Source organism: Zosterops lateralis, assembly GCF_965231275.1.
Source record: "Zosterops lateralis genome assembly, chromosome: 13".
NCBI classification, from domain to species: domain Eukaryota; kingdom Metazoa; phylum Chordata; class Aves; order Passeriformes; family Zosteropidae; genus Zosterops; species Zosterops lateralis.
This window is the reverse complement of record NC_139773.1, coordinates 17,773,889-17,801,825: the sequence shown is the minus strand read 5'-3', so window position 1 is coordinate 17,801,825 and position 27,937 is coordinate 17,773,889. Positions and strand designations below refer to the sequence as shown.

The window sequence follows — 27,937 nt, the reverse complement described above, 5'->3', positions numbered from 1 at the left end:
TGTGCTTTGCTCCCTGTCTCCTACAAAAAAATGGGGAAAACCTTCCTAATTTGCTTCATTTCTACCCTAGAGACTGAGAGCTAAATAGCCTTATCCAGGAGTAAATCCTGCAATTCCCCTGGGCGTGTGACATCCCTTCCTGGGGCACACCACTCTGCTGGGACACCTCAAATGGTGGCAGGGTGTCAGCATTTAAATCAGCAATTCTTGCTTTTTTTTCTAACAGGAAAGAGGGGTGCTGGTGTGGCTTTTTTTTTCTTTTCTTTTTTTTTTTTTTTTTTAACTCAGTGGGGTACCTGCTGCTGCTGGGAGGACTGGGAACAGCAGAGCCACTCCATGAGCCATATGTCATTGCAGCCCCCTGCTCACCTGGAGGGACGTCCAGCATCTGTTGGTGAAAACCTCAAGGCCGGGACACCTGCGAGCGCCCGACTGGAAAACCAACGGAGCAGGGCATAAAGGTGAGAGGCCGTGGGGATGGCAGGGCAAGAACGGCCAACCAAGGGAAAATAAAGGTCTCCAGAGCTTCACTTATGGGGACAATTCACCGTGGGTGGCCACTATCAAGTTAATTGTGGGTTCCTAACTTGACGCTGTTAAGTGGAGGGAGGAGGGAGCGGTTATTCATGGGATGAGATGCTTGGAACTCTTGCTTGGTGGAGATTTGAAAGCTTGTTTGGTGGAGACTCTTGAGCTGTAGTTTCTTGCTGTTTTCCTTGCGCTGCTCCCAGCAGTGGGTTTTCCATGGTGCCAGTGTGGATTTAGGGTGTAACTTGGACAGGGTGGTGAGCTCCATGTGCTGAAACACCTCATACCCCAATGGGGTCAACTCCACACCTTCCCTGATGGTTGGAGGGTGCTCCACCAAGCACTGAGGAGGAGCTCCTGATCCCTGCTGGGAAGGCTGAAGGTTTCTGAGTCTTCTTTCTTTCCAGTTAGCCATCTATATGGCTTTGGGCTGGTGGATGCTGACGCTATTGTGGTAGAAGCCAAGAAGTGGAAGATGGTTCCTCCCCAGCACGTCTGCGTGGGAAGCCTGGACAGAGTGCCCAAGTGAGTGTTGTGGGGTCTGTACCTATGGCTTGATGAAGTGCAGGTCCCATTGGGGCTCTTCAGGGCCAGCTTTGCTTGTGGGTGATATTTTTTTTTTCCCTTTTGCAAGATTTTGCTTCCCAGACAAGTGATCAGCAGGGAATTCTTGAGTGAGAGACCAAACCCACCTTGCCTGCTGAGTCCTATGTGAGCAGTGATGTGCTGGAAGACACCAAAAACTGGTGATTTGTTGCAAAGATTACCAAATTTCCAGTGTCTTGGTTCTCTTTGAATTTCAATTCAGTCCAAGTTCACATCTCATCCTTGATAGGTCAATCCCTCCTAGGTGAAGAGGGGCATCAGGGATCTGACCAAGTGGACACTCCTCATTTACCAATGCCTGGCTGTAGAGCAAGAGAGTTGTTAATCAGAAAAGTCTTTTAGAGACTTGCATATGCAAAACAGGAATGAGTGCAGAGCCAAGTGTGTTCATGAAGCTATTTATCTGATACAGACACTAATTACAGCCCAAAGAGGAGCGCTGCACTCGTAATTATAATAAAGCAGCGCCCTTGCAGCCCATAAGGCATAGATCTTCGAAACACTTCAAACTCATCTCGTTACCATCCAGCAATTCAGCAAATTCCCGTGCTAGGACACTGGGAACTGCAGTGGCAGATAAGATAATTTTTGCTGTGAAGCAGCAGGAGACCGGGTTCAAATCTTAACAGGACATGCATGCCTGGGAGCCAGGGGCACTCTGTCCTGACGCTGTGCCCTGTCTCTGGCAGGTACATCCGAGCTGACCATGTGCTGCGTGCCAGCACCCTGAGCAATGCCTGTGCTGAGCAGCGGGACCAGCATGTCCTGTACCTGGAGCATGTTGTGGTGAGGCTCAGCATCGCCCACCCTCGCCGGGGGGACCTCCAGATCAGCCTCATCTCTCCAGCCGGGACACGGTCACAGCTCCTCGCCAGGAGGTGAGAGCAGCCAGGGCATGTCTGGGCTGGGCAGCATCCTCTTTTAAGGGGTTGCTGTAAGTTTCCTTGGGTTTTGGGGGGAAAGTGGAGAGCATGCGCAGGTTTCAGCTGCAGGAGGGCTTGGTGCAAAGGTGTCTGCGTGCAAGAATCCGTAAAATCCTCAATTCTACCTTTCCTGATAAAATAAGACGTTCAAAGTCACATTTCTTGGTGGCATTACCATTGCAGGGTGTTTGACAACTCCAATGAAGGTTTCAAGGGCTGGGAGTTCATGACTGTCCACTGCTGGGGGGAGCGGGCGGCGGGGGAGTGGACCCTGGAGATCCACGACACACCGTCCCAAGTGCGCAACCCCGCCGTGCAAGGTAAGGATCCCCCAGTGCCCACCAGTCAGTCCCTCTTGCTCCCAAAACCCTTTGTAGGCTGCTTCATTTGGCTGTAAATTTTGCTGTGAGTTTTATGGTCTCCAGCAAAACTATATTGCCCAGATTTTTAAAAATGAGAATGAAATGTCAGCTCTGAATGCAGGAAGCTGCTGGTCTGGCTGAGCTGGAAGCTGGTTTTCTCTCAGAAGCAGCAGCAGTAAACTGGCTGCACCCGAGCGCCAGGTTTCCAAAATTAAACTTGTAATGAGTCAAAATGAGGAAACCCAAGAGCTGTAATTGTTGTTTGTTTGTTTTGCTTCACTGCTGGGACATCTGGCATGTGGGCTGGTTGTGCAACGGCGCAAGGGGATGATGCCCCTTGGGCTGTAGACGGATGGACAACCTCCCTGAACTGCCACCACGCTGGTGGGGGGTGGCTGGGCTCAGCCTGGCCCCCTGCATGTCCCCAACCCTGCTGTGTCCCCCCTCCCCAGCTTGGCCCCCTGCTCCCTGACCCCTTCCCAGCACAGGAGCCATGTGGGCAGGATCTGGCCCCGCCGGGAAGCGGCGGCCGCCTCGCTGGCTGGGGGCAGCGGGATGTGAAGCATCCTGCCTGGGGCTGGCGTGTGTTGTGGGGGTGTTAAATCCACACAATCATTGATAGGAAGCCAGGAGTATATTAAAAATTTCTCCCACGCTACTTTCTGGCGGGAGGTGCACGTGGGGGTGCGTTGCACAGAGAGTGTTTCTGTTTTGCTGCCTTCACCCCAAATCTTTTGAACTCTGAGAGCAGCAGCAAAGCGCCCACAGAGCTGCTTTTGCCCCTGTATTTACAGTTTGTGGCAGGTGTTTCTGAGCCCCCGATGGGCATCAGGGGTTGGCAAAACAGAATGAAAATGAGTGCATTAAGTCATCCCCTCAAAAAAGTCTGCACTGGGTTTGAAGCAGAGAGGGCACAGCGAGAGGAAAAAGAGGGAAGATGCTCCCAGCTCATAGCAGAAATGGGTATTTAGTACCACTAAATTTGTTAATTTAATATCAATTTAATACTATGAGTGTCATGTCACTGGTACTGCTGCACCCCCACATCAGCCCTGTGCAGACTGGGCTTTCCTCACACGGGATATTTTATATTTAAAGCAAATTCTATTGGCAAAGGCGCTCCCCCAGCTGATGCTGCCAGGACTTGACCCTTTGCAGGCTCCACACCAGCCTTGCTCAGTGCAGCAGGTGTGTCCTCTCATGCCTTTGGGAGAGCCAAGGGATTTGGGTATTGCAAATTTTAAGCCCTTCCTGGAAACACAGGGATTAGGAGTTAAAGCCGAGCACGCTGCAGGCATGAAGTGACTCGCATCAATGGGGAATTGGAAGAAAAACAGCATTGGAAAGAAGCAGCAGCATTTTTGGACTCTCTCCCCAAAGCCATGTGGCTTGGGGAGGGTGTTGGTGTGGGTGTAAGGCCTTGGGGGAGTCTCACCAGGTGCACTAAAGTGTTTTGGGGGATGCCAAGCTCAGACCTCTGTTGTGTCAGGCAAAGAGATGGCTGGAGCAACAGCAGCAAGAAATAATCCAGTGTGTGCCGGGTGGCTTTTGTCAGACAGAAATAATCCTCTATTGTGGAGCTTTTAAAATTACTGGTTCTCTCCAGCGTTGGACTCGGAGACTGTGGTGATGCTGCGGTTCCTCAGATGAGTTATGGAATTAAAAATCCCTTGTAAGTGCTTTAAACAGCTGCATTTGTGTGGGCTGGAAGCTGAGGAGCTCATGAACATTTCTGGGGGTGTTCACTGTTTGCTTCTGCATTGCTGTGCCAGTGGTGACACCCTGATGGTCCAGTCCATCCTCCTCCTGCTTCCCCCAAAACTTGGGTCCCCCAGAGATGGGCGAGACAGGGAGCAGGCTGGGTGACATTGTGTCTGCCCCACAGGGAAGCTGAAGGAATGGAGCGTCATCTTCTATGGGACAGGGGAACACCCCTACACTGCCCTGAGTGGGCCCCAGTCCCGGGGGAGGTCACTGGAAGTGCCAACATCAGAGATGGAGCCATCGAGAGCTGCCTTCCTGCAGAGCCAGGTGGAGGTGGTGGAGGAGGAGGAGGAGTACGCAGGTAAGTGCTGCCTGAGCTGCCACGTTGTTCCCCCCAGGGTGTACCCAGGGAAATGAAAACCCTGATAAAAACTGGGGGAGCCACGAGGCCTGATCCTGCCTGGGGCTGAGGCGGGCTGGGAGGAGCAGTGCCTGTGGCCAGCACGGGGCAGCAGGATGGTGAAATTAGAAGGCAGGAAAATGCCCCGTCCCGGCCACAAATTGGTGGTGCAGCTCTCTGAGGGGTAAAAAAAGCTCCTCTGCCCACCTTCCCTCCTCCAGCACGGGCAGGGGCGGGTGTCTCTGCTGCTCCCTGAGGAGCAGGTCCCTCTTTCAAAGCTGCTCCTGCACCAGTGTTCAGCCAGAGGATGGCTGGGTGGGATTCATTCTGGGAAGGATGAGCTGCAGGAAAGACAAGCACCCAAAGCCATGCAGTTCCAGAAGATAGATAGGATAAAATTTAAAATATAATAGATATAGGACATAGAATAAGATGAGGGAAGGGTCCAGGTTTCCACTGATTCAGGGAAAGTGTGCTCAGGGCATCCTGGCAGTGGTGCCTGGAGGGTGCTCAGCTTCTCCCACACTGAGCTGGTCTCTCCCTCCTCAGGTCCGTGCCATCCTGAGTGTGGTGACCAGGGCTGCGATGGCCCCAACGCCGACCAGTGCTTGAACTGCATCCACTACAGCCTGGGCAGCATGAAAACTGGCAGGTGAGGGGTGGTGGGGTGTCCCCATGGGGTCCCCAGGCAACAGCAGCACCTTTCCTCAGGTCTCACAGGTTACTGTGGGTGGTAGGTATTTGCACAGAAAAAGAAGTATATGAGAAATTAAAGGGGTGGAGGAGGAGGGGTGAGGATCCCTGTCCTGAATTAGGGTACAGTGGGGTGAGGGGCATGGAGCTGGAGAGTCCTGGAGGATCTTGGCCACATAATCATGTTGGAGAAGAAGCTTTAGCTCCACTGGCTGGGGTCACCCACATGAAAGGGACAGCCACCTGAGCTGGCAAATCACTTCAGGAACTAGGTTTTCCACTCCTCAGTCTCTTGGGATGGCATGGGGAAACTTTATCTACAGCTGGGACAAGAGAGTCCCCATCTCTGACTTAGAGTTAGGCTTCCAAGACACTCTAAATCACAAGAAGCAAACGAGCTCAAAGTGCAGCCAAGGCTGGGGACGCCCCAAACGCTGCAGGCAAGGGGACAGTGGTGGGTGCTTGAGGCAGGAGGTGACCAGAGCTGGCACCAAAGCCCAGGCACTGCCTGTTCCCTCCCCAGGATGTGTGTGAGCTCGTGCCCTGCCGGGTTTTTCGGTGACAACGGCGCCCGGAGGTGCCGGCGGTGCCACAAGGGCTGCGAGCGCTGCGTGGGGAGGGGACCCAGCCAGTGCACAGCCTGCAAGAGGAACCTTTACCACCACCCCGAGATGGGCACCTGTGTGCTGCTGTGCCCAGCTGGGTTCTACGCCGAGGAACGTAAGGATTGTTTATCACCTGCAAGTTGCAGCATGAGGATGTGCAGGGGTTGCTTCTATTTTAAGTGCCATGGGTGGAGAACGCACCTTGATCCTTGAGTATTGGCTTTGAATTTCCCTCTTGACACACTTTGCACAGTGAAGGGAGGAGGGAAACCTCTGGGTGTTCGGAGGGTTGTGCAAAGCAGAGGTGCTCAACTCAAAGCTCTTAATTAGAAGGCTGTAATTAATGATCCTGGCTGCTTGCAAAGCATATTTCTTTTTAGCAAGCGGTGACAGATAAGGTCACCTGCAATAGCAGGGATCTGTTGGGGAGGGATGTGCCTTTCCCCCCTGGGGAGGTGGTGCTGGGGTGCAGTGGGGCTTTGTGGCTCTGACTGCTGCTTGCAAATCACTGTCCGGATTTTATTCTCCCTGCTTTGCTTTGTTTTTTGAAAGGTCAGAAACGCTGTCTGAAATGTCATCAAAGCTGTAAAAAATGTGTCGGCGAAGCAGACAAATGTACTGCATGCAAAGAGGGATTCAGGTAAAACACCAGCACAGGAGGAGTTTATACCTGCAGCACTCATACCTGTGGTTTAAATTTGGGAAAACTGATGGGAAATTGGACAGTGAATTAAGTTCAAGACCAGAGATCCTGCTTCCATAGTGCTGCAGCTGTGGTGCAGTGTGCTGGAGGTCTGGGAATTTAAAGGTGGTGATTAGCGTCCCTTTCTTAGCTGAAAACTGTGATTTAAATTTAAATTCATTTTCCCCAGCTCTTTCCAGGGTGGTGGGTAAATGCTGTGTAGAGCTGGTACCAGCCTGAGCTGCTCCAAGCAGCTGAGAATCCCCCTGCAAATGCAGAAACCCTTTCCTCAGATTCATCCATGCTGAAAATTTTATTTGATGTACCTGTTGAGGGGAGCTAGTACAGGACAGTGATTTTTCCAGCACCGCAGGTGCAGGCAGGGCAGCCCTGACCCTGTAAGGACCACTGGATGCTACTGCTGCTGGCCCTGCAGTATCTGTGGGACACAGAGCCCAGTGTCAGCACTAGGGAGAAGCTGTTTTCCATCCCCAGTTGCTCATGGAAGCAAAATCCCATAGCAGTCTGCAGTATTCAGGCACTGTGAGCGAGTCAGAGCCACGGTGTAGCAGTGGGGCTTGCTCAGACAAAGAAATTCCCGCTGCCAAAAGATTATCTACTCCCTCAGAAAAGCACAAGTGGAGGCACTTGTCAGACATAATCCACACAGTGCTTGTTTTTTATTGTCCAATATCCTTTTAAGCCAGGACTTCAAATCATCCCTGCCACGGTGAAGCAGCACCGGCCCAGCCACGGTGCTGAACCAATTTCCTTTTATTCTGGGGAGCCTCAGTGGTGCAAAAGGTCTTCAGGAGAGCCTGGCTGGCTGCCCATGGGAAAAAAAATAATTTTATTTCCTCCTGGATACTTAATTAAGAAACCTGCAGCTGTCCCTTTGGTCCAGGCAGGATTTTAATTTCTCCTAAAATGCTGGCTGGCTTTCCAACACCTCCTGTGCTGCAGGCTGAGGATGCCATAGGGCACTGGGGCATGAGGAGATGGGAATGGGCTGTGTTGAGTCCCCATATCCCATAGCTCTGGGTGCAAATGTTCTCTGCTTTCCTGGCAGCCTGGCAGGGGAGAGCTGTGTGCCAGAGTGCCAGCCTGCCATGTACCTCAGCCGGGAGCCCCGACGGTGTGAGACCTGCCCCGCCAGCACAGGTATGTCCTTGGCCCCACAGCATCCCATGCAAAACCCCAAACTCCTCGTGCATTAGATGCCAATCCCCACTTTACCCACCCTGAGCTGAGGCAGAGCTGGAGGGAAAGCAATCCCAAGTCTCCAGCACGTCCCGTGAGGTATATGTTCATGCTGGAAAGGTTTTTAGGGGAGTTTTTACATTTTTATTAGAGCCATTTTTTATTTCTCGATCTCCCCGAAGCCAGGTGCTTTAGTTTAATAAGGTTGCGGGGGAGGCTGTAAAACCCTCTTGGAGTGATGGAAGGTGGCTTTGCAGCGGATAAAAATGTCAGGCAGCTGAGGTGTGTTATCCTGTGTTATCCCATGTTATCCCAGCCGCCCCACGGTCCTGGGCTGGCCACTCCCAGCTTCCCCCAGATGCCTCAAGTTGCTCAGCATTCCCTTTAAATCCTGCCTTTCTTGCTTCCTACAAGTCCAATTATTTTCTATTGTTAATGTTTGTGTCTGCCCTTGAAATCATCATGGATCTGATGATAATATGATCTCTAGACAATCCATGTTCAGTGGCATGAACCTCTTCTATCATACATGGGCAATTGCCTTAGTCTAAATCCAAAATATTTATTGATCTTGTTGGCAAACCTGGAAGGGAATGGGCTCTTAACCCCTGAAGAAAATTATTTCCCTTCTAATTCTTATTCCAGTCAGTGTGAATGTACTCCACCACAATTATTTTTCCAGCCTTTTCTCGTCTCCTTTTCCTGCATAACCATTTCTCAAGCTTGGTGCGTGGAAGCCCTTTAATGATATCACCTCCATCACTGAGCTTTGCTGTCCAGCCATAACATACAGGCATTGGAGAGGGGCCCTCTGCTTTCCCAGCTCCTCTTAGGAACACTTTCCTCCTCCAGCTCCTCCTTGGCCCAGTTCAGCATCTTTTTTTCCACCCTGGGGAAATCCAAATCCTGGTGCATGCTTAGGAGTTATGGCTGATGGTCCAGAGGGAATTTTGATGTGCTGTTCCTCACTGAGCCCTGGTAGCTAGCTCTTGGCTCTGCAGAGGGACAGATACTGGGTCCCAGCTGGGGTTTTTGGGATGGGAGCTGAGTTTTTTGGGGTGGGAGCCAAGCACATGCACGGGACCCTGTGGCACAACAAGCATCTTGTTCATGAGCAAGACAAAGCCAAGCTGGTGCCCCCACCCTGTACAGTGCTGTGGCCACACTTGCACTGTCTCCAAAACCACCCAGGTGCCATTTTGCTCTTTTCCCTGTCCCCACAGGGCCAGGAGAGGACGACTGCAGCCCCTGCACCCCCGAGGGCCCTGCACCCCACTGGCGCTGTGTCCCTGCCTGCCGTGAGGGTTTCTATCCCGCCGACAGCCACGGGCTGCCCAACAAAGTCTGCAAGAGGTACAGAACCACCAGAGCAAAGCCAGGGCCAATGGAGAGCACTGCCAGCCATGACAGGATAATGCTGGAAACATCTCACAGCTTGATAGAAATTCAAATAGAGATGAGGGAGCCAGGGCAGCTGTGGGGCTGGACCCCACACACCCCTGCCCTGTGGATTTCAGAGCAATGGGGCCGGATGCTCTCCCACCAGAGCCAGCCAAGGTGTCTTAGGGCTACGGTGGAAGGGGCTCAGCCTCAGCCTCGGGCTCTCTGGAGGAGGTGTGGGAGGAACAGCAGTGTTTAGGTAAATATTCCAGCTTTCAATTAAACCTGCCCTGTTTGCCCTGTGGCCATGTTGGAGGAGTGCTCCCCACTCCTTGGCCCAGCATGGGGCTGTGTGCGGGAGACAGGGAGATGCCGGGAGGCAACAATTTGCTCCCACTCTCTCCGGAGCTCTGTGCTTTAAGTGGGGAGTAGGAGTGGATTCAGCCTCATGAAAGCAAACACAAGAGGCAAGGATTAAAGTTGACTTGGGAACACACAACGCCATCCTGGCCTGCTGGGGTTTCACTCACCTGCACTGTTTGTTCAGAAGGGAGGAACAAGGGACCAGCATCCCTCCCCAGGGATTTCAGGCACAGTGTCCACAAACCACTGTCCCCAGGCAGGAAGAACAGTGGTGAGCTCTTACTTTGAGCAAATGGATGGGAGCAGCACAGGTTCCCTTTGCAGCTGTTTTTCTAGCTGGGATGGCTGGGAGGTGAGGTGCATATCCCACTGAATCTTCCCATAAGGCAAGAGCTTTTGGGATGTCACTAGCTGTCACTGGGCATTAAGCTGACCTCACCAAAACCAAGGCTTCAATAATGTTTCAAGCGTTGAATTTGCCACTTTTCACACCCTCTGGTTTGGTCTGTCTGTCACAGTGCCAGCAGATGTCTTTTGGCTGACAGCCCACTTAGGGTGGCCTGACTAGGGTGTTGGTGCTGGCTCAGACCACAACAAGGTCTCTGTCCCCAGGTGTGATGACCACTGCTCAGCCTGTGAGGGCTCCAGTGGAAACTGCCTCAGGTGTAGGGAAGGTTACAGCCTCCTCGGTGGCTCCTGTGTGACAAATGAAACGTGTACCAATGGTAAGTGGCAGAACTGCTAGCACAGTAGTGCTCTCCTGGTGGCAAAAATGGGAGGTTTGGGGGATTCCCTTCACCATTTAAAGCTAGAAGTGCTGGAGCTCTTGGGCTTGCTGAGGCATGGCTGCAGCGGGCTGGGCTCCGGCTGTGGGGGGCAGGTGGCTCACCTGGCATTGCTTCTGGATATCTGCCTGTTGCTCAAACACATCCAAGCATTTGTATTTCGTTATAGTTTAGTCTTGGGGCTAATTCTCCCACTCACTGTGCAAAGCTCCTTTATTCCTTCATTAAAACCATGTGAAAGATGCCCTTAAAAAGCGACTCCTTTTCAATTCTGTCTCCCCCAACACTGGCACAGTTGCTGCGCCTGTTACGTGCAATGTTTGTTTATTTAAAATGTTAATCTGCTCTCATTTTCTCTTGTTACTCACCCCTGCCTTCCAGCTGACAAGACTTTCTGTGAGATGGTGAAATCAAACAAGCTCTGTGAAAAGAAGCTGTTTGTGCAGTTCTGCTGTCAGACGTGTCTTATGGCCGGGTAAAGTTCAGCGGCTGCATCCATCCAGGACTTCCACTGACTGCCAGCCCAGTTTTGCCAAATGTTTAGGACAAAAGTTTATTTTTTCAGCTTTGGGAGAGTTTACATGGTGCTGTCAAGCATTTGCTCGTAAGTTTGATAGCTTTAATATCACTGTCGGCGCGTTTCTATAGCAATATGTTAAGCAGAGATTGGAGCGTACCCTGAATGATCAAGGCCTGGAAGCAGCAGACAAGTGGTGATATTAACACTCTCAAACACTCCTGGTGAGCAGGGACCAATGCATGATCCATGTACACACACTTGGTTCTTCGCAGAAATCCTACTGATCCGCCCGCTCCGAGCAGCCGACGGGAGCCCTTGCCACAAGGGATGCAGGACTTCACACACCTGCGAGGAAAGAGCAGATTCTGGCTCGTTTTTGGTACCCTTTTGTGCCAGGTGCCAGCTGATGTAAAGCTGCATTGCCAGCACTGTGCTCTGTACAAAGGTAAAACGATGAACCAGGCGGCTCCGGAGCGGGGCCCCACGCCCAACTCCGGCACTCCTGTTCGGATTCGCTCGGTCACTGCTTCCCTCTTGCCGTGGCAATAACTGGAGGTTTGAGGACCAAAGCCAGAGCTGCCCCACGTGGCTCTGCAGGTGTGTCAGCCCAGCAGGGCTTTGCCCTGCAGGTAACTGCAGCCAGGCAAAACCCGTGTGCCTACCAAGGAGTCGTAGGGTTTTGGGGGGAGGGGGTTGTCCACACGGACCAGCCTTACCACGAAATGTATTTCCCTCCTGGAACTGCTTGTACATTGCTGATTAAGTCAGTTCTGGAACAAGCTAAATCCTTCCTCTAAACGAGATGTTGTCCCAATTAATCTTTCTTGGCATTTTGCGTTACGATCCTCCCCCTGTTTCGCTGGGTACACCCCTCTCTCTCCCACAAAATCCTCCTGTTCATGGCAGTGATTTTTCTTGGGCATCCATTTCCCAAATGAGACATTCCAGGGATCCAGCCAGGAAACTTAATTCTACAAACCCTTTCCCTGAAACAAACCTTTTCATGCTCTCTCTTAATAGTAAGTCATGTGGTGTTTATATAATTGTGTTTAAAATATCCTTGGCTATGTTGTTTTACAGATTTTTAAAAAATAACTTATACAATCCTTGTTTTTTTCTCTGTGGACTATTTTTTATATGGGAGTGGGGTATCTTTTTGTGTCTTATTCCTTCTCCTTTTGTCCTCTCTGACCCTGCAAAGCCACTCTTTGCACCAGACGTATGTAAACACTCTTTCCTACGCTGCATGTTCTGATTCTCATTGTTAATAGTTTTAATGAGTTAAACCTTTCACCAGTGAAATTCCCAGTACGAATTGTCACCAGCTCCACACAGAGCTGGGATAATCCCTGCTTGGTTTTGGCTGCAACAACACCTGCCCTGCCTGGGCTTGCCCACGAGAGCTCACCCCAGCCAGGTGAGGAGGGGAAAGCCACACTGTCTCCAGCCCTCACCTGCCTGGACCAAATCCAAGGAAAGATGGAGCTTTGGTGAACTGATCTTTAAGTTAATAAACTATTGATCTCCCCTGACGAATGAATCTGTGCTTTTTCCAAATTCATGCAGCCCTGACTGGAGGCACTGCATGTCCTTACTTTGCTGGACAAAGCAGCTCCCCTGGCTCCTGCTCGGCTCAGAGCACCTGTGGGAGAAATGCTCAGGAACAGAGGAGCTGCATCTGCAAAAACTTCACTATTGCTGTTATAAAGGTCTTTGACTTCCAGAAGAAACTCAAATCCTGAATACCTGCCCTGTGCCAAGCTGGGCTGGTGCACCCAGGGCCATCTTACTGGGGTTTGGGGCTGTCCTGGGTGGGTGTATTCTCCTGTGTGGGGGATCCTGGATGAGCTGGCAGAAGGGCTTGCTCCTCTTTCCCACTCATACAAGGAGCATCCTGAGCCCCCCAGTTCCCCACTGCAGTTTCAAGCAGCTGGGAACCACGGGGCCTCTGTTCCCTGTTGGGTGCCTGGGAAGGAGAGGAGCTGCTGGTGTGGTTGGGGAATGGAGGAATTGTGGAACTCTTTGTTGTGTTGGTTTTGCAACAACCATGGGCCAAGTGCCCAGGGTAGTGCCTGGATATCTGGAACTGAGCTTTTTAAGTGGGGAAAAAAAGAAAAGAATTGAGCCCTCCCACAAGGGAAGATGCTTTCTCAGAGATGTGCAGCTCTGGGCTCTTGCATTTCGTTGGTCTTCACATTCATCAGATGATAAATGTGAATTAATCACACATAGTGATTCCTTCTCTTGCTGCAGGATTTCCCCTTCAGTCTCAGGCCAAACCAGAGGTCAGAACTGGGCTGACACACTCCTGGCTTCTGCCCTTTTGGTTGGAAAATACCAAACTTCATTTCTCCTGCTGTGTTAGTGAAAAAACAGGAGCTGTGAATCAGGAATATTGTGCCAACCTTCCAGTTCTCTGGCTCACAGCAGCCTGCTTCTAAATACTGCTCCCTGATATATTTAGATGTACTGAAAATGCTACAAAAAAAGGAAAATGCTTACTCTTACACCTTGACATAACTTACATAACTTAAAATACACACTGGGGAAGGCAATGCAATTTAAGATGACCAGTCCCCAGCTCTATTCTGCTTTCTGCTGCCTTCCAGCCTGCCAGGGAAAGAAAAACAAATTCTGCACATGGAATTCATGCAACAACATCAGCTTCCAGCGTTTCCCTCAGAAATCATTCTTGTAAAGTAATAAAATTCAGATTATTTCTCCAAGCTGTTGCAATACTTGCTTGGAGCTATTAAAGTCTGACTGGTATGCTCAGAGGATCAAAGTGGCTGTGTCTTCAAGATAAATGCATATTTAGGCAATTTATTAAAGCTCATTTCTCTGTTGTCTCTTGGCACCAAAGCCAAATTTATAATAGCTGTTTTCTGGAAAATCTTAGCACAGCCTGACTCCTCGTTTGCAGTTTGGCCGTGGGGCTGCAGCCACGGCCATCTGCCATTGTGCTGTTGGCAGGTGGGGAACACAGATCTTAAAAATCATTGCTTTGAGTTTCCATTGCAAAGAAAGGACTGTCGAGAGCTTGTGTGCAGCGTCTGAGACCCAGAATCCATCTGCTTGCAATTATAATTCTATTGTGGCTGTAGAGCTGAGGCAAACAGATGTATTGTGCTAAGGGAGACAGGTCCACGTTTTATTTGGCCTTGTCAGAGGCAGGATCTCCTCTCCAGGAGCCTGGAAAGAGTCTCCTCTTAAGAACTGCCTGAAATGACTAAAGTCTCTGTTGTCTTTAACGCTGCATGATGCCTGAGTCACGTACAACAGTGTTGCTAATTCTTGGGGTTTTTTTCTCGTGACAGCTCCCTCTTGTTCTTGCTCCCTCCTATGTTATAAAACAAATGTAGCTGTTATAAAAACCCGAGTCTGTGCTTTACCACACAGCTTTAGTGAGGGAGTTTTCACAGCAGGGAGCACAGGAGCTGCCTGAGCCTGGCTGATCCCTGGCAGGGCCAGCTCTGACACTGCAGTCCTGGGGACTGAGCCAGGCGTCGTGCCCAGGGGGTGATGTCTTGAGAAGCTCCTAAAAGAAAAGCAAGAGCCATCCCTGTGCAGTGCCAAGCGTGGCTGCAGCGTTTAGCCTGTTATCCCAGAACATCCTCTGGGTTCACAGAAATGTCATGGCTCACAAAAAATATCCTTCCCTCGATAGCAGTGGAGAGAGAAATCATCCTTCCTCATCCCCTCTGAAGGCTGGGGAAGGATTTCCCCAGCAGTAGTGGCTTGGTGGCATTCAGGAGGTTTTGGGGGTCTGGGGGTGTCCCTTTACATGTCACTTTCAGTCCAGTCACTGAAACCACTGCACTGTGGTTCACCCACCAGCTGAGCCCTTGCCAGTGGTGCCAGGCAGTGCCCAGCCTCAGACCCAGGGACCTGAGAGGGAATTCCTGGCCAGACACAGCAGCCAGAGCCACCTCAGCTCCCCCAGCACTGCTCCCGGCTCTTCCTTGCTGTTCCCCAAATTCCTAAAGCCAGTTATTCCCCAAATTCCTAAAGCCAGTTAGGGGGGATGTAGTGACATTTGCAAGCACGTTTTTGTCTCACAGATAAAGGGTGTGTGTCCTGTGGAGATGTTCCCAGCCCATCACAGCACCTCTGAGACCAGGAATAGGAGTGACAAAGAAAACTGCCCCAAATGCTGCAGGGGGAAGGTGCTTATGGGCAACAACGTCCAGGAACAAAGGCTGAGCTGCTGCTGGGATGGATGGATGGATGGATGGATGGATGGATGGATGGATGGATGGATGGAAAGCATCAAGAGCTGTGGTGGTTGTAGAAGCCCTGGCTCTGCATCAGGAGGGGAGCAGCAAGTGCTGGAACACAGCTCTGTCCAAAGGGATGAAAAGTGAGTTCCTGCTCTACCCGGGCTTCTGCCCAGATAAATCTGTGCCCGGAAACACCAGAAGCTGGGAGGGAAACCTCTGGTGGCATCTGTGCTGCTTTTGGGGCACTACTGAGGGCAAAGCCAAGTCCCTTCGGAGTTTGTGAGCCACGGCCCAGACGTGGGGCTTGGAGCGGGCCCGGGGAGGAGGGGAAGGCAGGGATGGGGTGTCGGGGGGCCTGTATCAGCCCAGGAGGGAAGGAAATGCCCGGGATGGGGTGTTAGGGGGCTGTACCGATCCCTGAGGGGAGGAATGCAGGGATGGGGTGTCGGGGAATGCAGGGATGGAATGTTGAGGGGCTGTACTGGCCCCTGAAGAGGAGAATGCAGGGATGGGGTGTTGTGGGGGAGCTGTACCGATCCCTGAGGAGGGAAATACAGGGTTGGGATGTTGAGGGGCTGTATAAGTCCAGGAGGGAAGAAAATGCCCGGGATGGGGTGTTGGGGGGCTGTACCGACCCCTGAGGGGGGGAATGTAGGGATGGGACATCGGGGAATGCAGGGATGGGGTGCTGGGGGGGGCTGTACCGGCCCCTGAGGAGCGGAATGCAGGGATGGGGTGTTGGGGGGGCTGTTTTAGCCCAGGAAGGAAAGAAAGGCCCGGGATGGGGTGTTGGGGGCCTGTACCGGCTCCTGAGGAGGAAAATGCAGGGATGGGGTGTTGAGGGGTTGTATCGGCCCCTGAGGAGGGGAATGCAGGGATGGGGTGTCGGGGAACGCAGGGATGGGATGCTGGGGGGGCTGTATAAGCCCAGGAAGGAAGGAAATGCCCGGGATGGGGTGCTGGGAGCACTGCCCGATCCCTGAGGAGCGGAACGCCGGGGCGGGCCGGGGCGGGCCGGGGCGGGCCGGGGCGGGCCGGGGCGGGGCGGGCCCTGCCGCTCGCTGTCTCGGCGCTCGGCTGCGCGGGCCGAACGCGCTCGGGGCTCGGCGCGGTGTCCTGCGGCGGCGCGGCGCGGCCTGGCGGGGCCTGGCGCGGGGTGTCCTGCCGTGCCAAGCTGTATCGCGCTGTTTTGTGCTGTGTCGCGGTTTGTCGCCGATTGCCGCCATGGTGAAGCTCACGGCGGAGCTGATCGAGCAGGCGGCACAGTACACCAACGCCGTCCGCGACCGGGAGCTCGACCTGCGCGGTGCGCGGGCCCCGCGGGGCGAGAGGGGCCGTGCGGGGAAGGGGCGGGCGAGGGCGGAGGGCTGAGGGCAGGATGTGTGTGTGTGTGTGTGTGATGGAGCCTGGGGAAAGACTGTGTTAGACCCTGGAGGAGAGGCTGTGATGGGGCTTGGAGGGTCTGTGATGGAGCTTGCAATGAGGCCTGGCGCCTTCCGTGGCCGGGAGGGCTGAATTTGGACGGGGAAGCCGCGGGGAGGATGTTGGAGGAGCTGCAGTGGCCGGGGCTGGGGATGAAGAGCGCTTAAAGAGGCTTCGGAACCTGCGGGGGATGTGAGGGGGTGAATCACAGCGTGGTAGAATGGTTTAGGTTGGCAGGGAGCATAAAAATTATCTCGTCCCAACCATCAAGAAGGGGAAATTGGGGGAAATGTGCTGTGGTGAGGGTGGGATGTGTCCTCAGCACGAGGGATGTACCAGAAAAGTGGTTTTGCTGAGGAGGAGGAAGAAAGATTGAAAAACCCGCGAGGGTTGTTGGGTTTGAGGGGGAGAGTTTGGTCTGGGCGTGGGTGGAGGAAAGTCGGTCCCGAGGTGTTTTGTCTGAGACTTATCAGCATCCTCGGTCCATCCAGATTTGACCCCACACACTCTGCTTTGCTTTGGTCTGCTCTGCTGTGGGCACATCTAATCCCCCCTGCCTTGCACTCTCTCTCCAGGCTATAAAATCCCCGTTATTGAGAATCTGGGTGCCACTCTAGACCAGTTTGATGCCATCGATTTCTCTGACAACGAGATCCGAAAACTGGACGGGTTTCCCCTGCTGCGGAGGCTGAAAACGCTCCTCATGAATAACAACAGGATTTGGTAAGGGGCTGATGGGACCCTGGGGCAGAGGAAAATGCTCTTGGGGCAGAGGTGTGTGTGTCTTTCCTTTCTGGAGAGGTGCAGGAGTGTTTGTTTCAGCCAATAAAATCAGCACTGAGCACTGTGTGGATCTTCTTTCAGTTTCCTTCCTTGTTCAGTGCACAAGTCAGTGTTTGTTTCTCAGCCAGGACAGTGAGATGCAGAGTTTGGGATTTGCCCGGGTCTTTGGATTGCAATAATCAGCTCCATAAAGAGACAAAAAAGAGATAACTGCAGGGGAATGGATTTAAATTTCACATTACATCTGATATTCTTGCAGTGATTTATCACCAGCTTTATTAGAAAAGTGTTTTGGATGCTCACCCAAATTTCTGCCAGTGTCAGACTGGGCTGTTCACAGGGAGATCCTCTGTGTTATTGTGTTTCTCTGTGTATTTCCACCATTGCTAATTCCTGCCCTAATTTAAACCTCTGTTTTCTGTTCTTCTTCAGTCGGATTGGTGAGAACCTGGAACAGGCTCTGCCCAGCCTCACAGAGCTCATCCTGACCAACAACAACATTGCTGAACTGGTAAGCTGTGAGGCAGCATAAAGCTAAATAAGCTTACAATTTGTGGTTTTCATCTCTCTTAATTAACCATTTTCCTGAGAGTAGTGCCATATGCTTTTGGTAATAGTTGGTTCTTTCTTTTTAGATTAATATCCTACAGTTTTGGCAGTAGTTAATGGTGAACATGATTTGCATCATGCAGTGGAACAGCAGTCACAAAGCTTAGTGGTTTTCCTATTAAAATAACAGGAAATTTAATTAATTTAATTTCCTATTAATTAATTAACAGGAATATAATTAATTATTCATTAGGAAATTAATTAATATATTACCATATTATAGCAGTAATTTAATTAATCTCTAACATAGATATGAGTTCAGGAACTTTGTTTTCAAAATATTTGATTTTTTTTTGCTAAAGGGGCTTAAAATTTCTTGCTGTGCTCCCTTTCCCCAGGGTGAACTGGACCCGTTATCAAGTATTAAATCATTGACTTACCTGAGGTATGTAAACCCAAAAAGAAAAGCTTCTCTTTCTCTGGTGTTTGAGCTCTGCTGCTGGCCCTTTGCTTTGGTCTGGAATGCTCTGCTTTTTCTGAGCTGTGACAGATCCTTTATGTCTAAAAAATGAATTGATAAACAGTGTTTCCTCTATTCTTCATAAGCATCTGGTAATTAATGTCTGAGGTTTCATATCACTGACAGACTGTTGGGTTAATGAGACGTAACATCTGTATAAACCAATACACAAGTGCTGAAGTGAACTTAAAAACCTAAACCTAAAAGGTTTAATCTGTTGATTAAAAAAAAATAGTTTAAAATATATGTAAACAAGGACTTGTCAACAATATTACATTTGCTGTAAGGGACAGAAAGAAACACAGTTTGTCCTTTGTTCTTTCAGTTGATCAGTGTCCAGAGAGGAAAAGTGATGTTTCAGTTATTTTGGGGGAGTATTATGATTATTTTGAGGTTGTTCTTTATGTCACCCTTCAGTTAAATCTACTGAGTTGTTAAAGTGCAAGTTTTTACTGTAGTTTCCATATTATCAAAGAACTGTCCCTAGGCTTATTTCACAATGTTATCTGTTATCTGTCACAGCAGGAAGTACATGAATGCATTTCAAGTATATTAATATATTTCAACACAAGTGTATTTTAAAATATTTTGTATTAAGAGCCTCTTTATAACCTTTACTTACTTCACAGCGTTCTAAGGAATCCTGTAACAAATAAGAAGCATTACAGATTATATCTAATTCATAAAGTTCCCCAGGTCAGAGTGCTGGATTTTCAAAAAGTGAAGCTCAAAGTAAGTCTGGTTGCTTTTGATTTAGGTTTGGGGGAGTTTGGTTTTGTTTTGGGTTTTTTTGCATTCTTGAAAATTCACCACTAACAGTGATTTTGTTGCTATAGTTGTAAATTTTATTGAAACTCTGTAAGTGGCTCTGCAACACTCATTGTTCTCTTTCATGGTTTCATTCTGTTAAGGATATAATCTGTTTAATTATGTTTAATTAAATTTTAGTGCCTTTGTTCAGTGTTACTCTTTTCTGTCTCTCTGGTGTTGGTAGGAGACACCACTGGAGAAAGAAATGAGCAAACACCACAACCCTCAGCTCTGGGGGGTGGGGGATGAGTGTGGGAAACAGCTCTTAATTTTAAGAGCATGAGGTTGATACATCTTTGAGTGTTTGGGCAATGTTTATCTGCTTGTTCTCACATCTGGTCTCCATGTACCAATTTCACTGATGAAGATGAGCCAGAGTGTCTCTCTTGGCCAAGACAAAAGCTTTGCAAACTGTGATGTTCTCAAATTAACTTTGTGTGTGTGTGTGGTATCGCTGTAGGAGCGACAGGAGGCAGAGAAAATGTTCAAGGGCAAACGGGGTGCACAGCTTGCAAAGGATATTGCCAGGAGAGCAAAAACGTAAGATAAAACAAACAAATTTACACTGGCAGCCTCCTTCAGAAACACCACTTCCTTTGTGTGCAGTATCAGGCAGAAAAACTGAAATATCAGCTGCTGGCAGGATGCCTCAAAAGCTTGGGGAGCCACAAGTGCCTTGTCCAAGCACCCCGAGTTTTGGATGGTGGTGAATACATCTCAGAAATATTTCTGAAAGAGAGAACCTGGTCAAGGTGGATTCATTGAAGTCAACAAGCAGCAAACCTTAATTTTATTTTTGTTATTTCATTGCAGAGAGGTGCCCATTGTTTAATTTGTGTTTGGTGGGGTTTTTCTCCTACATGATTGGTAACTTAATTATTTTGTTTTGCCAGGGAATAAAATGCAAAATCTGCTGTAGTTAGGAGAAGAAATACAAATGAAAATCTTTAATTAAGCTATTACTTTAAAAAAATCTATAATAAGCTATTACAGTATATGTTTATTTAGTTTAATTGTTCAGTGGTGCATGATATGTTTTGATGAACCTATTTGGTAGTAAGAATTCACATCATGTGTGGCAACAGCAATTCCAAATTCATGGTTAAATAGAAAAATGTCTTGAATTTATTTAGCACTTAAAGCTCTAATAGATGGATTTGAGCTTGAGTTTGTGAGTGGAAAGGGATTCATGTCTGTGACAGTTTTAGAATAAGCAAGTGACTATCTTAAAGCAGCAGCAGTTACCTTTTTAAGATGAATTCCAGTTTAGTGTAGGCTTTACTTTAGGCTGTTGTAATATCACATTGGACACATGGGAAAAGAAAACCCATTTTCAGTTACTCTTTGTTTATCCACCTTGCTTTTGTAATGGCACCAGACCAGCTGAGTGTTCAACAACATCCAAATCCAAGAGCTTTTGTCAACTGCCTGATTAATAAAATTAAGTTCTGCCTCTGAGCAGATGAAAAGGTGGGGGGGAATGGGACAGTGAGGAGAAGTTTCTGGTGTTTCTGAAGGAGGCAATTCTTCACTGTATCAGTTTGTTAACAAAGATAAGATACTACACTTGATGGAATGAAATGCTTTCAAACCTAGTTTGGAAGCATTTCAAGTTAAGAGAAGCAGCTACTCTTCAAAAAGTGTAACAGGTCTTTTTTTTTTTTCCTTTTGAAGCTTCAATCCAGGGGCTGGTCTGCCAACAGACAAAAAGAAAACTGGGCCCTCCCCAGGGGACGTGGAGGCAATTAAGGTAAATATGTCAGGGGAACAGAGGAGGAGAAAAGCTGTCATGGATCCAAATGGAACAAACCTTTCCTTTGTGCTGTTCAGACAAATAGATCAGCGTGTCCTAACTCTAGTTTAGATTCTTTTGCTGTAAGTTTTCTTCTGACCTACCTGTATTTTGAAAACTTAAATGAAATGTTAACCTGATCTTAGAGTTCATCCAAGGGAAGGGCCAGATCACGATTTGTTGTTTGTAGAATTTTCTAGAACTAGAATTTAGTAGAACTTTCATAAGTTGTCAAGTGTCACTTAAGTGCTGGAAATCTGAGTTTTGTGTTTATTCTGAGCAGACTAACAGGGTGTGGGGATTGACTGAGTTCTCTGTTCCTCAGACTGCCATTGCCAACGCCTCGACCTTGGCGGAGGTGGAGCGGCTGAAGGGTTTGCTGCAGGCGGGACAGATCCCCGGCAGGGAGCGCAAACCAGGTCACCACCCTCTGCTTCTGCTGCTCTTCTCTAGCACAATCCACCTCTCTTCCCTGCTGCCTGATGCTTTGTGTGATCTCTGTAGGGAGCTGGGTGGGAAAAGTGTGAGTTTGTCATCTCTAGGGCACATCCCTGGCTCTGTGTGACCTGCCTGGCCTTGAGTGCAGCTCAGGGCTGTCACCTGCACTCCTTCCAGAGCAAGGGGCCAAACAAGGTGCTTTGCTGCATTCCATGACTCCAAATTATTTAAGAAAAAATCATTCCAATTATTTAAGAAAATTATGAATTTGAGATGAATTACAGAGTCTCTCTGGACCTGTGCTGAGCATCACTGTCTCGGGTGTGGGTACAGCAGTGAGTCTGGGAGCTCTGCAGAGCTGGCCACAGCATCAGTTTCCTGTACATTGGGGCTACTTGGATTTTCCTTTCTGTAGAGTTTTTAAACGTTCCCATGATTACTCCTCTGCAGAGGGGTGGGAAAAGAACAGTGACGTCTGCAGCAGCTGCCCTAAAGCACTGACGTGTCTTTTCAGGCCCTTCGGAGGACGGCGAAGAGGAAATGGAAGAGGACACAGTGCCGAACGGATCGTAGCCCGGGCCGTGCCCTCCCCCGGAGCCCGTTCCTGTCCCGTGCCGTACCGGTGTTCCCGTCCTCGTGCATTTCGCTGTTCAATAAACGAACGATCCCTTTTTTTCTCCCGGTGGTGCCGCGTCCGCTTTCCGCCCGGGGGCGGGACGGGGCGGGGAGGGAATTCTGTGCACCCTGATTGGCTGCCTTGCGCCTGGCCCCCTTCTCTCACTGGCTGGCGTAGCCGCACGTCACCCTCGGCCTTTTGCCAACGGCGTCGCGGCGCTTCCTGGCGGCGACGGACGGGGCGGTGATTGGCGGAGCGGGGCGGGCCCGGACGTGAGGGAGCAGCGGACGGGGCGGTGATTGGCGGAGCGGGGCGGGCCCGGACGTGAGGGAGCTGCGGACGGGGCGGTGATTGGCGGAGCGGGGCGGGCCCGGACGTGAGGCGGCGGCGGGCGATGGAGCTCGGCGGCCGCGGTGGCGCGGCGGGGCCCGGGCCGGCGCTGGGCCAGGGCGGCCTGGAGGCGCTGCAGCACACGGGTGAGGGGCCGGGGGCCGGGGCTGAGGGCGGGGGGCGGCGGGGCCGAGGCGCGGAGCCGGGGCCGCTCCCCCGCCCGGGTGGGCCCCGTGCCGTGCGGCCCGCGCTCACCCCCGGCCTGTCCCCGTCGCAGTGGGCTCGGTGCTGTCCAGCTATGGCTGGTACATGCTCCTGGCCGCGGTCGCCGTCTATTTCCTGGTGCAGAAGGTGTCCCGCAGCCTGGCCTGGAGCGGCGGCCGGCCCGGAGCGGCTGAGGCGGCGGAGGGTGAGTACAGAACGCGCTGCGGCCTCTCCGGAGCCGAGGTTGGGGCCGGGCCCGAGGGCTCGGACAGGGGTCGGCGGGTGGGAACAGCCCAGGACAGATCCCGTGGTGAGGGGGTTTAACGGAGGTTGATGCTCAGGAGAACTGCTCGGCCCGCAGGTCCTGAGCCTGAAGAGATCACCGGGAAAGGCTGGGCCGAGGGAAGGGTTTTTAAAAAGAAAAGCTGCGTGTCCACATAAGGTGTTGGGGAGTGAAGGAGTGGGACATCACAGACCAGGGGAAATCTGCTCTTTGGTGGTGCAGGAGCTGGGGAGGTGGAAGGAAAAAGCACATGTGGTCAGGTACCAACTTTTAGACTTACCAAACAAAACCAAAATGTCCAAATCTAAATCCTGGGGAAAATACTTCTATAAACATTCACTTTTTATTAATACTCATCATCCCCTTTCCAGTTATTCTTTCCCAGTTCCTGCTGTGGCAGGACTGTGTGCCTTTGGGGTGTGACAGTGTGTTATCTTTGGGAGTGTGGCACAGGTGGTAAATCTCACCAGTCACGATCCTGCTGAAAAGCACAGGCTGTTCTCATGGATCTGCCAAATCCACGAGTGCCTGGCACGGATCCCTTGGGCACATTGGCACGAAAGGACGTGGGGCCCCAGTAAAATCTTATTTGTGTGCCCTTATCCTTCTACTGGTCTTTTGTGATGATAATTAAATGGTGATTCAATTGCCCAAACTGCCTGTAAAATGAAATTATTGAAAGTACTGACATTTCTTTTTCATATTCATCACTGGATCGTAGCAAAAAATGAGGGAAACAAATGTGGAGATGCTTCAGCTGCTGGAAGAAAACAGAGCAACATTTGCCCTTTTTTAGGGGGTATAATTTTCTTTTTGACCTTCAAAGCCACTCATGAAGAGCAGTGGTGACTCAGTGTGGATTTTCTGAGACCTCCAGGTGTCTCTTGAGATGTGTGACATGTTTGTGAGTGATTTCTCTGCTGATGGAGGTGTTAAATCCACTGCTGCACTGACACCAGCAGGACCCACTGCCAGGAGGAGTAGGAGTGAATGTGGGCTGGTTGCCTCATCCTTCTGTGTAAAAGAAATTTTCTGGGTAAAAATGGTCCCTGCCAAGCCTGGGTGATATTTCTGAATTAATTTGTATCTTAACAAATCCTTCAGAAATAGAAGGACGTGTCCTTGAAGTGTGAGGTTTGAATTTTATGGTTAGGTACACTTGTGTCCTTATTAAAATCCTGTTAAAGAAATTGCTTTAAAACAATAAAACATGATGAAGTTTAATTCAGCATATAAATTGCTACAAAGAGTTAGCTAGAAACTAAACTGGAGATGTGATTTTTCTGCAAAACAGCTGCAGGGAGAGATGTGAGCCTTTTTTAATTACAGTTCTTTGAGGAGACAATCTAGAATTTACTTTGAGTAGCTTTACAAACCCTTTCCTGATTTCCTAGAACCTGATGTGGTGGTAAGAAGGCAGGAAGCTTTGGCAGCAGCTCGCCTCAGGATGCAAGAAGAATTGAATGCTCAAGCAGAAAAATACAAAGAAAAGCAAAGACAGGTAACCAGAAAGCATTTCTTCCTTTAACTCACAAATTTGTCATCAAGCACTTTGCTGCTGTAAAAGCTGCAAATTGTAATTGTGTCCCAGGGTCACTGGTGTTCATTTTTTACAGGTAAATCTGTACCTGCAAGAGCTTAGTTGTGTATGCAGGAGGGGTTTTCCTGGCATTTAAATTAACTGTACCACTGCACATGTGTATTTTCTGTATTAATGGCAAATATAAGTGTTAGAAATGTAGCTGAGCATTGCTGCACTTTAAGGGTCTGAATTACAGCTCAAGATCACAAGGAATAGCAAATTGCTGAGTGGGGCAGTGCAGAAAATGGGTGTGGATCAGCACAGCAGTAACACTGATCATCATCCCACCTCTTCTGGTTTTGTTTTTGCAGTCAGACACTCAGACCTCAGTTTATAGCTGGTGCTTCAAGTAACATTGGCAGTTAAAAACAAAGGAGAAATCCTTTCTTTCTTCTGTAAAACCCCACATTGTGCATTAAATTACTGTCATAGGCAATATTCTTTACTTATTACTTTTTATAAACTCAGGGTCTAAACTTGCTACTTGGTTCTGTTGTACTTTCAAAATCTTTTAAAGCATCAAGTGGCCAAAAGAAGCTGCAGACTCAGTCAGTTCATCCTCAGGAGGGGAAGAGATGTGGGTGTGTAAAAAGAGTAAATTCTTCCATAATCTCAGAGATGCTGCATCACATAAATACAGTTTGATGAGTCTGTTGTAGCTGTTTCTGGGGATTCTGTTAGCTCTGAAATCCTAGTTTTAAGATCAAACCTGTATCCTGGATTTGTTCTGCAGCTGGAGGAGGAGAGGCGAAGGCAGAAGATCGCCATGTGGGAGAGTATGCAAGAAGGAAAGAGCTACAAAGGAAACCTGAAACTGAATCAGGTAACAGCCACATGAACCAGGTCACAGTTGTGTTTATGTGATTAAGGGAGCTGAAATTCGTATTGAGTAACATTTTGCTTTTCTGAACAGCAAGAAGCAGAAGCTGGTGCCTCTGCCTCAGCAGTCCCGAAATCTAAACCAAACAAAAAGCCTTTGAGAGGAGGTGGTGAGTATGAAATCCTTCAGACACTCTGAGCTTGGGACAGGTCATTTATCCAGCTGTTTCTGCAGCCTCTGTACATACTTCTTGTCTTTTTCAAGGAGGAAACAAAACGTTCCTTACAAATGAGCTCTTTATCTCTGATCAGCTGGTCTGCTCTGCCCTTTGTGCAAATCCTGGCAGGAAGTTTTGGGAGGGCTTTTCCCTGGGGAAAAAAAAAAAAAAAAAAAGTTTCAAGTGTTTTGCAAAGATGCTTTGGCATAATTTACTGAGATTTTTGTCAGTCAGAATTACAGATTCTTGTAGTGTTTCTGGGATCCCTCCCCCATCATTCTGTAAGTTCAATAATTTAGTATCTAGTCTGTCTTTAAAGCACCTCTAGTACTGACTAAATGCAGGAAAAGGGAATTTTACTTTGTATTTATGTAGATGAATAAGATTAAAAAAATTATGTAAAACGTGATCTTATTTTTCATATACCACACTGCTAACCTATTGCATATATAAATCCTGTAGATGTATAAACTTATCAACATTTGAAAGAATTAGTGATTGAATTATCTTAGGTTGTTTCATATGGGGGCAGTGTGATGTCTGATGCTGTCAGGGATCTTTGATAGGTCTGTTATGGGATATTTACCTCCCTGAGGGATGAGAAATTCAGGGGTGAGCTGTGCTGAGAACCAGGATCAGGCCAGCTGGGTTTGGGCACCCTTCCAGCTGCTACCTGTCCTAGTTTAATCCTCAGCAAAGGCTTTGCTTAAGTAACTAATTACAGAATTAGAGGTCTCAGATCTTCTCCTGAGGTAGATCAGCATGAAGTGAAAGAACCATCTGTGCTGCTCAGCTGCTCAATTGAGCTGGAAAGCAAAACTTGGCTGGTATGAGAAAAACAAATATCGAAGATGAAGGTGATGCTGGGAGTTTCAGTGGAACAGGTTGCTTTGAAACCCCCCTGGTTAGCGGTGCTGCTAGGATTTGGGTTCTTTGCTTTGTGCAGAACAAATTGAAGATGTTTGCCAAGTTGTAACTTTCTGAGTCTGCTCTCCTGACATGAAGTTTGCCATGGTTACAGCATTAGGATGTTCAGCTAAAGTGTATTTGCCTTACTGCCTGTGCTTGCCTTTTCAAATGCTCTAAAAAAATACTTTGCAGTATTAATGAGTGGATTTACCTTTTGACCTTCAGAGTATTCCTTGCAGGACTGGAGTAAAGGATTATTTTAAGTCCCTGACTGTTGAGGCTCTTGGAGAGCAGATACATTCTGAATTTACTGTAAACAGAGTTTACTGTAAGAGCTGCTGTTACTGCTCTGTTTATCCTGCAGAGCAGCACTGCAGCTTTAGAAAAAATAAATAGCAATTCATTTCAATTTCATTTAACCCAAATTGATCAAATTAAAGCACAAGTGCTTTTGCAATGGCTTTTAAAGAAAGAAACCCTTTCCAGTCCGGGTATTTTCTGTGCTTTCATTTTCCCTAAAATGCTGCACATGTAAAGGATATGAGCAAGGTGTAAGTGTTACAAGATCTATTTTTGCTGTTCCTTGTGTGTTGGTGAAGGGCTGTGGAGGATGAAAATTAACAGGGTGGATTTCTCCTCTGTGTTCCAGGCTATAACCCCCTGTCTGGAGAAGGAGGAGGGACGTGCTCCTGGAGACCCGGCCGGCGGGGCCCGTCAGCAGGTGGATGAGGCTAACGTCCCTGGTGTCCCCTGGCACTGGCAGGCTTGATCTTACCCCCTGTCTCACTGCCTACAGCTGGCCTGTCACAGGGACTCCTTTGGGGCTGGTTTAGTGCACTTGTTAAACTTAAAACAGTTTTTTTTGTTTGTTTGATTTACGCCTTTTCCAAATTGTAACACATTTGTTACACAATGTAACGCATTTTCCTACACCAGAAAAATACCTGATCCTCATAGAGAAGAGAGAAGCAATTTCAGTATAATCAATTGATTTTCACTCTTCCGTAGGAAGGGAGCTTGTCTCCAGCCAAGGTGAAGCACCTGGGATTGTGAGATCTGGACTCTCTGGCAAATTTAGTTATCTATGCTCACTTTACCTCTGTAAGATGAGGGTATTTACCATCCTCAGATATGTTTACCTCCCAGCCAAACACAGCCATTTAGAGAGGAAAGGTATTATCCTTGGCAGACACCTTGAATTTAGGCAGAGGGACTTTCAGAAAAAGCACAGGTGATCTGACAAACGCCACAGATTTGCACTGAAGGCCAGTTATTGCAGAAGAATCCCTGTGACAAGCCAGCTTGAATGATGTTTTCCTTATAAATGGTAAACAAACCAGTGAGGATTACTGATGCTAGACAGCAGACAGGGGGGTTCTTGCTGTTCCTTTTATTTTCTTCTTTTCCCTTTTTTTTTATTTCAACTGCTTTGTAAAAAACAATACACTATTAATATTAAATATAATTGCAAACATCATAAATCTAGTGTTTACAATCTCGTGGTTTTCTACAGCATCTTTTTTTTATAGAAGGCTTTTGTTCTAGTGCAATAAATGTGTAGAAATCAAGGTGGGAGGTGAAGTGACCCTGCTGCAGCTTGTGCAGCACCAAAGCTGAGGGTGGTGAGTGCTGAGGAGGGCCCTGGGCAGTGGAAGTGTCACACTTTGAAAAGTGAAAATGAGGGGTGAAGA

At 49.0% G+C, this 27,937-nt stretch overlaps 3 protein-coding genes and 1 long non-coding RNA gene across 4 annotated transcripts in view; 3 read left to right on the top strand and 1 right to left on the bottom strand.

Moving 5' to 3' along the window:
- PCSK6 (proprotein convertase subtilisin/kexin type 6) overlaps positions 1-10,727 on the top strand; it is a gene marked incomplete at its 5' end in the record, with an annotated part of 31,881 nt that extends 21,154 nt beyond the window's left edge. Inside the window, 12 exons of the mRNA XM_083871073.1 lie at positions 358-461; positions 936-1,053; positions 1,824-2,012; positions 2,241-2,377; positions 4,305-4,484; positions 5,073-5,175; positions 5,740-5,936; positions 6,374-6,461; positions 7,573-7,664; positions 8,927-9,056; positions 10,059-10,171; positions 10,613-10,727. Of these exons, the coding sequence (XP_083727199.1) occupies positions 358-461; positions 936-1,053; positions 1,824-2,012; positions 2,241-2,377; positions 4,305-4,484; positions 5,073-5,175; positions 5,740-5,936; positions 6,374-6,461; positions 7,573-7,664; positions 8,927-9,056; positions 10,059-10,171; positions 10,613-10,710 (1,549 nt within the window). The 3' untranslated portion in view covers positions 10,711-10,727. The remainder of the gene's footprint in view (positions 1-357; positions 462-935; positions 1,054-1,823; positions 2,013-2,240; positions 2,378-4,304; positions 4,485-5,072; positions 5,176-5,739; positions 5,937-6,373; positions 6,462-7,572; positions 7,665-8,926; positions 9,057-10,058; positions 10,172-10,612) is intronic.
- Positions 10,728-11,011: 284 nt separating this feature from the next.
- On the bottom strand, positions 11,012-21,994 carry LOC310914719. The gene is made up of 3 exons (XR_014591077.1): positions 21,906-21,994; positions 18,166-18,286; positions 11,012-11,096 (listed from the first exon to the last, which is right to left on the bottom strand). It is a non-coding gene; the product is annotated as an uncharacterized lncRNA (long non-coding RNA).
- On the top strand, positions 16,093-21,973 carry SNRPA1 (small nuclear ribonucleoprotein polypeptide A'). Its single transcript, XM_083871075.1, has 9 exons — positions 16,093-16,277; positions 16,969-17,116; positions 17,609-17,687; positions 18,124-18,170; positions 18,875-18,977; positions 19,516-19,595; positions 20,730-20,805; positions 21,173-21,266; positions 21,800-21,973. Exons 1-9 carry the CDS (start codon positions 16,196-16,198, stop codon positions 21,856-21,858), a joined length of 768 nt encoding a protein of 255 aa, XP_083727201.1. The 5' UTR covers positions 16,093-16,195; the 3' UTR covers positions 21,859-21,973.
- Positions 21,995-22,295: 301 nt separating the features above from the next.
- Positions 22,296-27,727, top strand: SELENOS (selenoprotein S; the record flags this gene model as incomplete). Its single annotated transcript, XM_083871102.1, has 6 exons — positions 22,296-22,377; positions 22,509-22,640; positions 24,113-24,219; positions 25,034-25,123; positions 25,214-25,289; positions 26,896-27,727. 6 exons carry the CDS (start codon positions 22,296-22,298, stop codon positions 26,973-26,975), a joined length of 567 nt encoding a protein of 188 aa, XP_083727228.1. The 3' UTR covers positions 26,976-27,727.
- Positions 27,728-27,937: the final 210 nt, after the last annotated feature.

Coding starts and splice junctions, on each gene's coding strand:
- SNRPA1 (XM_083871075.1), top strand. CDS start 16,196: ATGGTGAAGCTCACGGCGGAGCTGATCGAGCAGGCGGCACAGTACACC. Junction 16,278..16,968: donor CCGGGAGCTCGACCTGCGCG/GTGCGCGGGCCC, acceptor CTCTCTCTCCAG/GCTATAAAATCCCCGTTATT. Junction 19,596..20,729: donor ATTGCCAGGAGAGCAAAAAC/GTAAGATAAAAC, acceptor TTCCTTTTGAAG/CTTCAATCCAGGGGCTGGTC.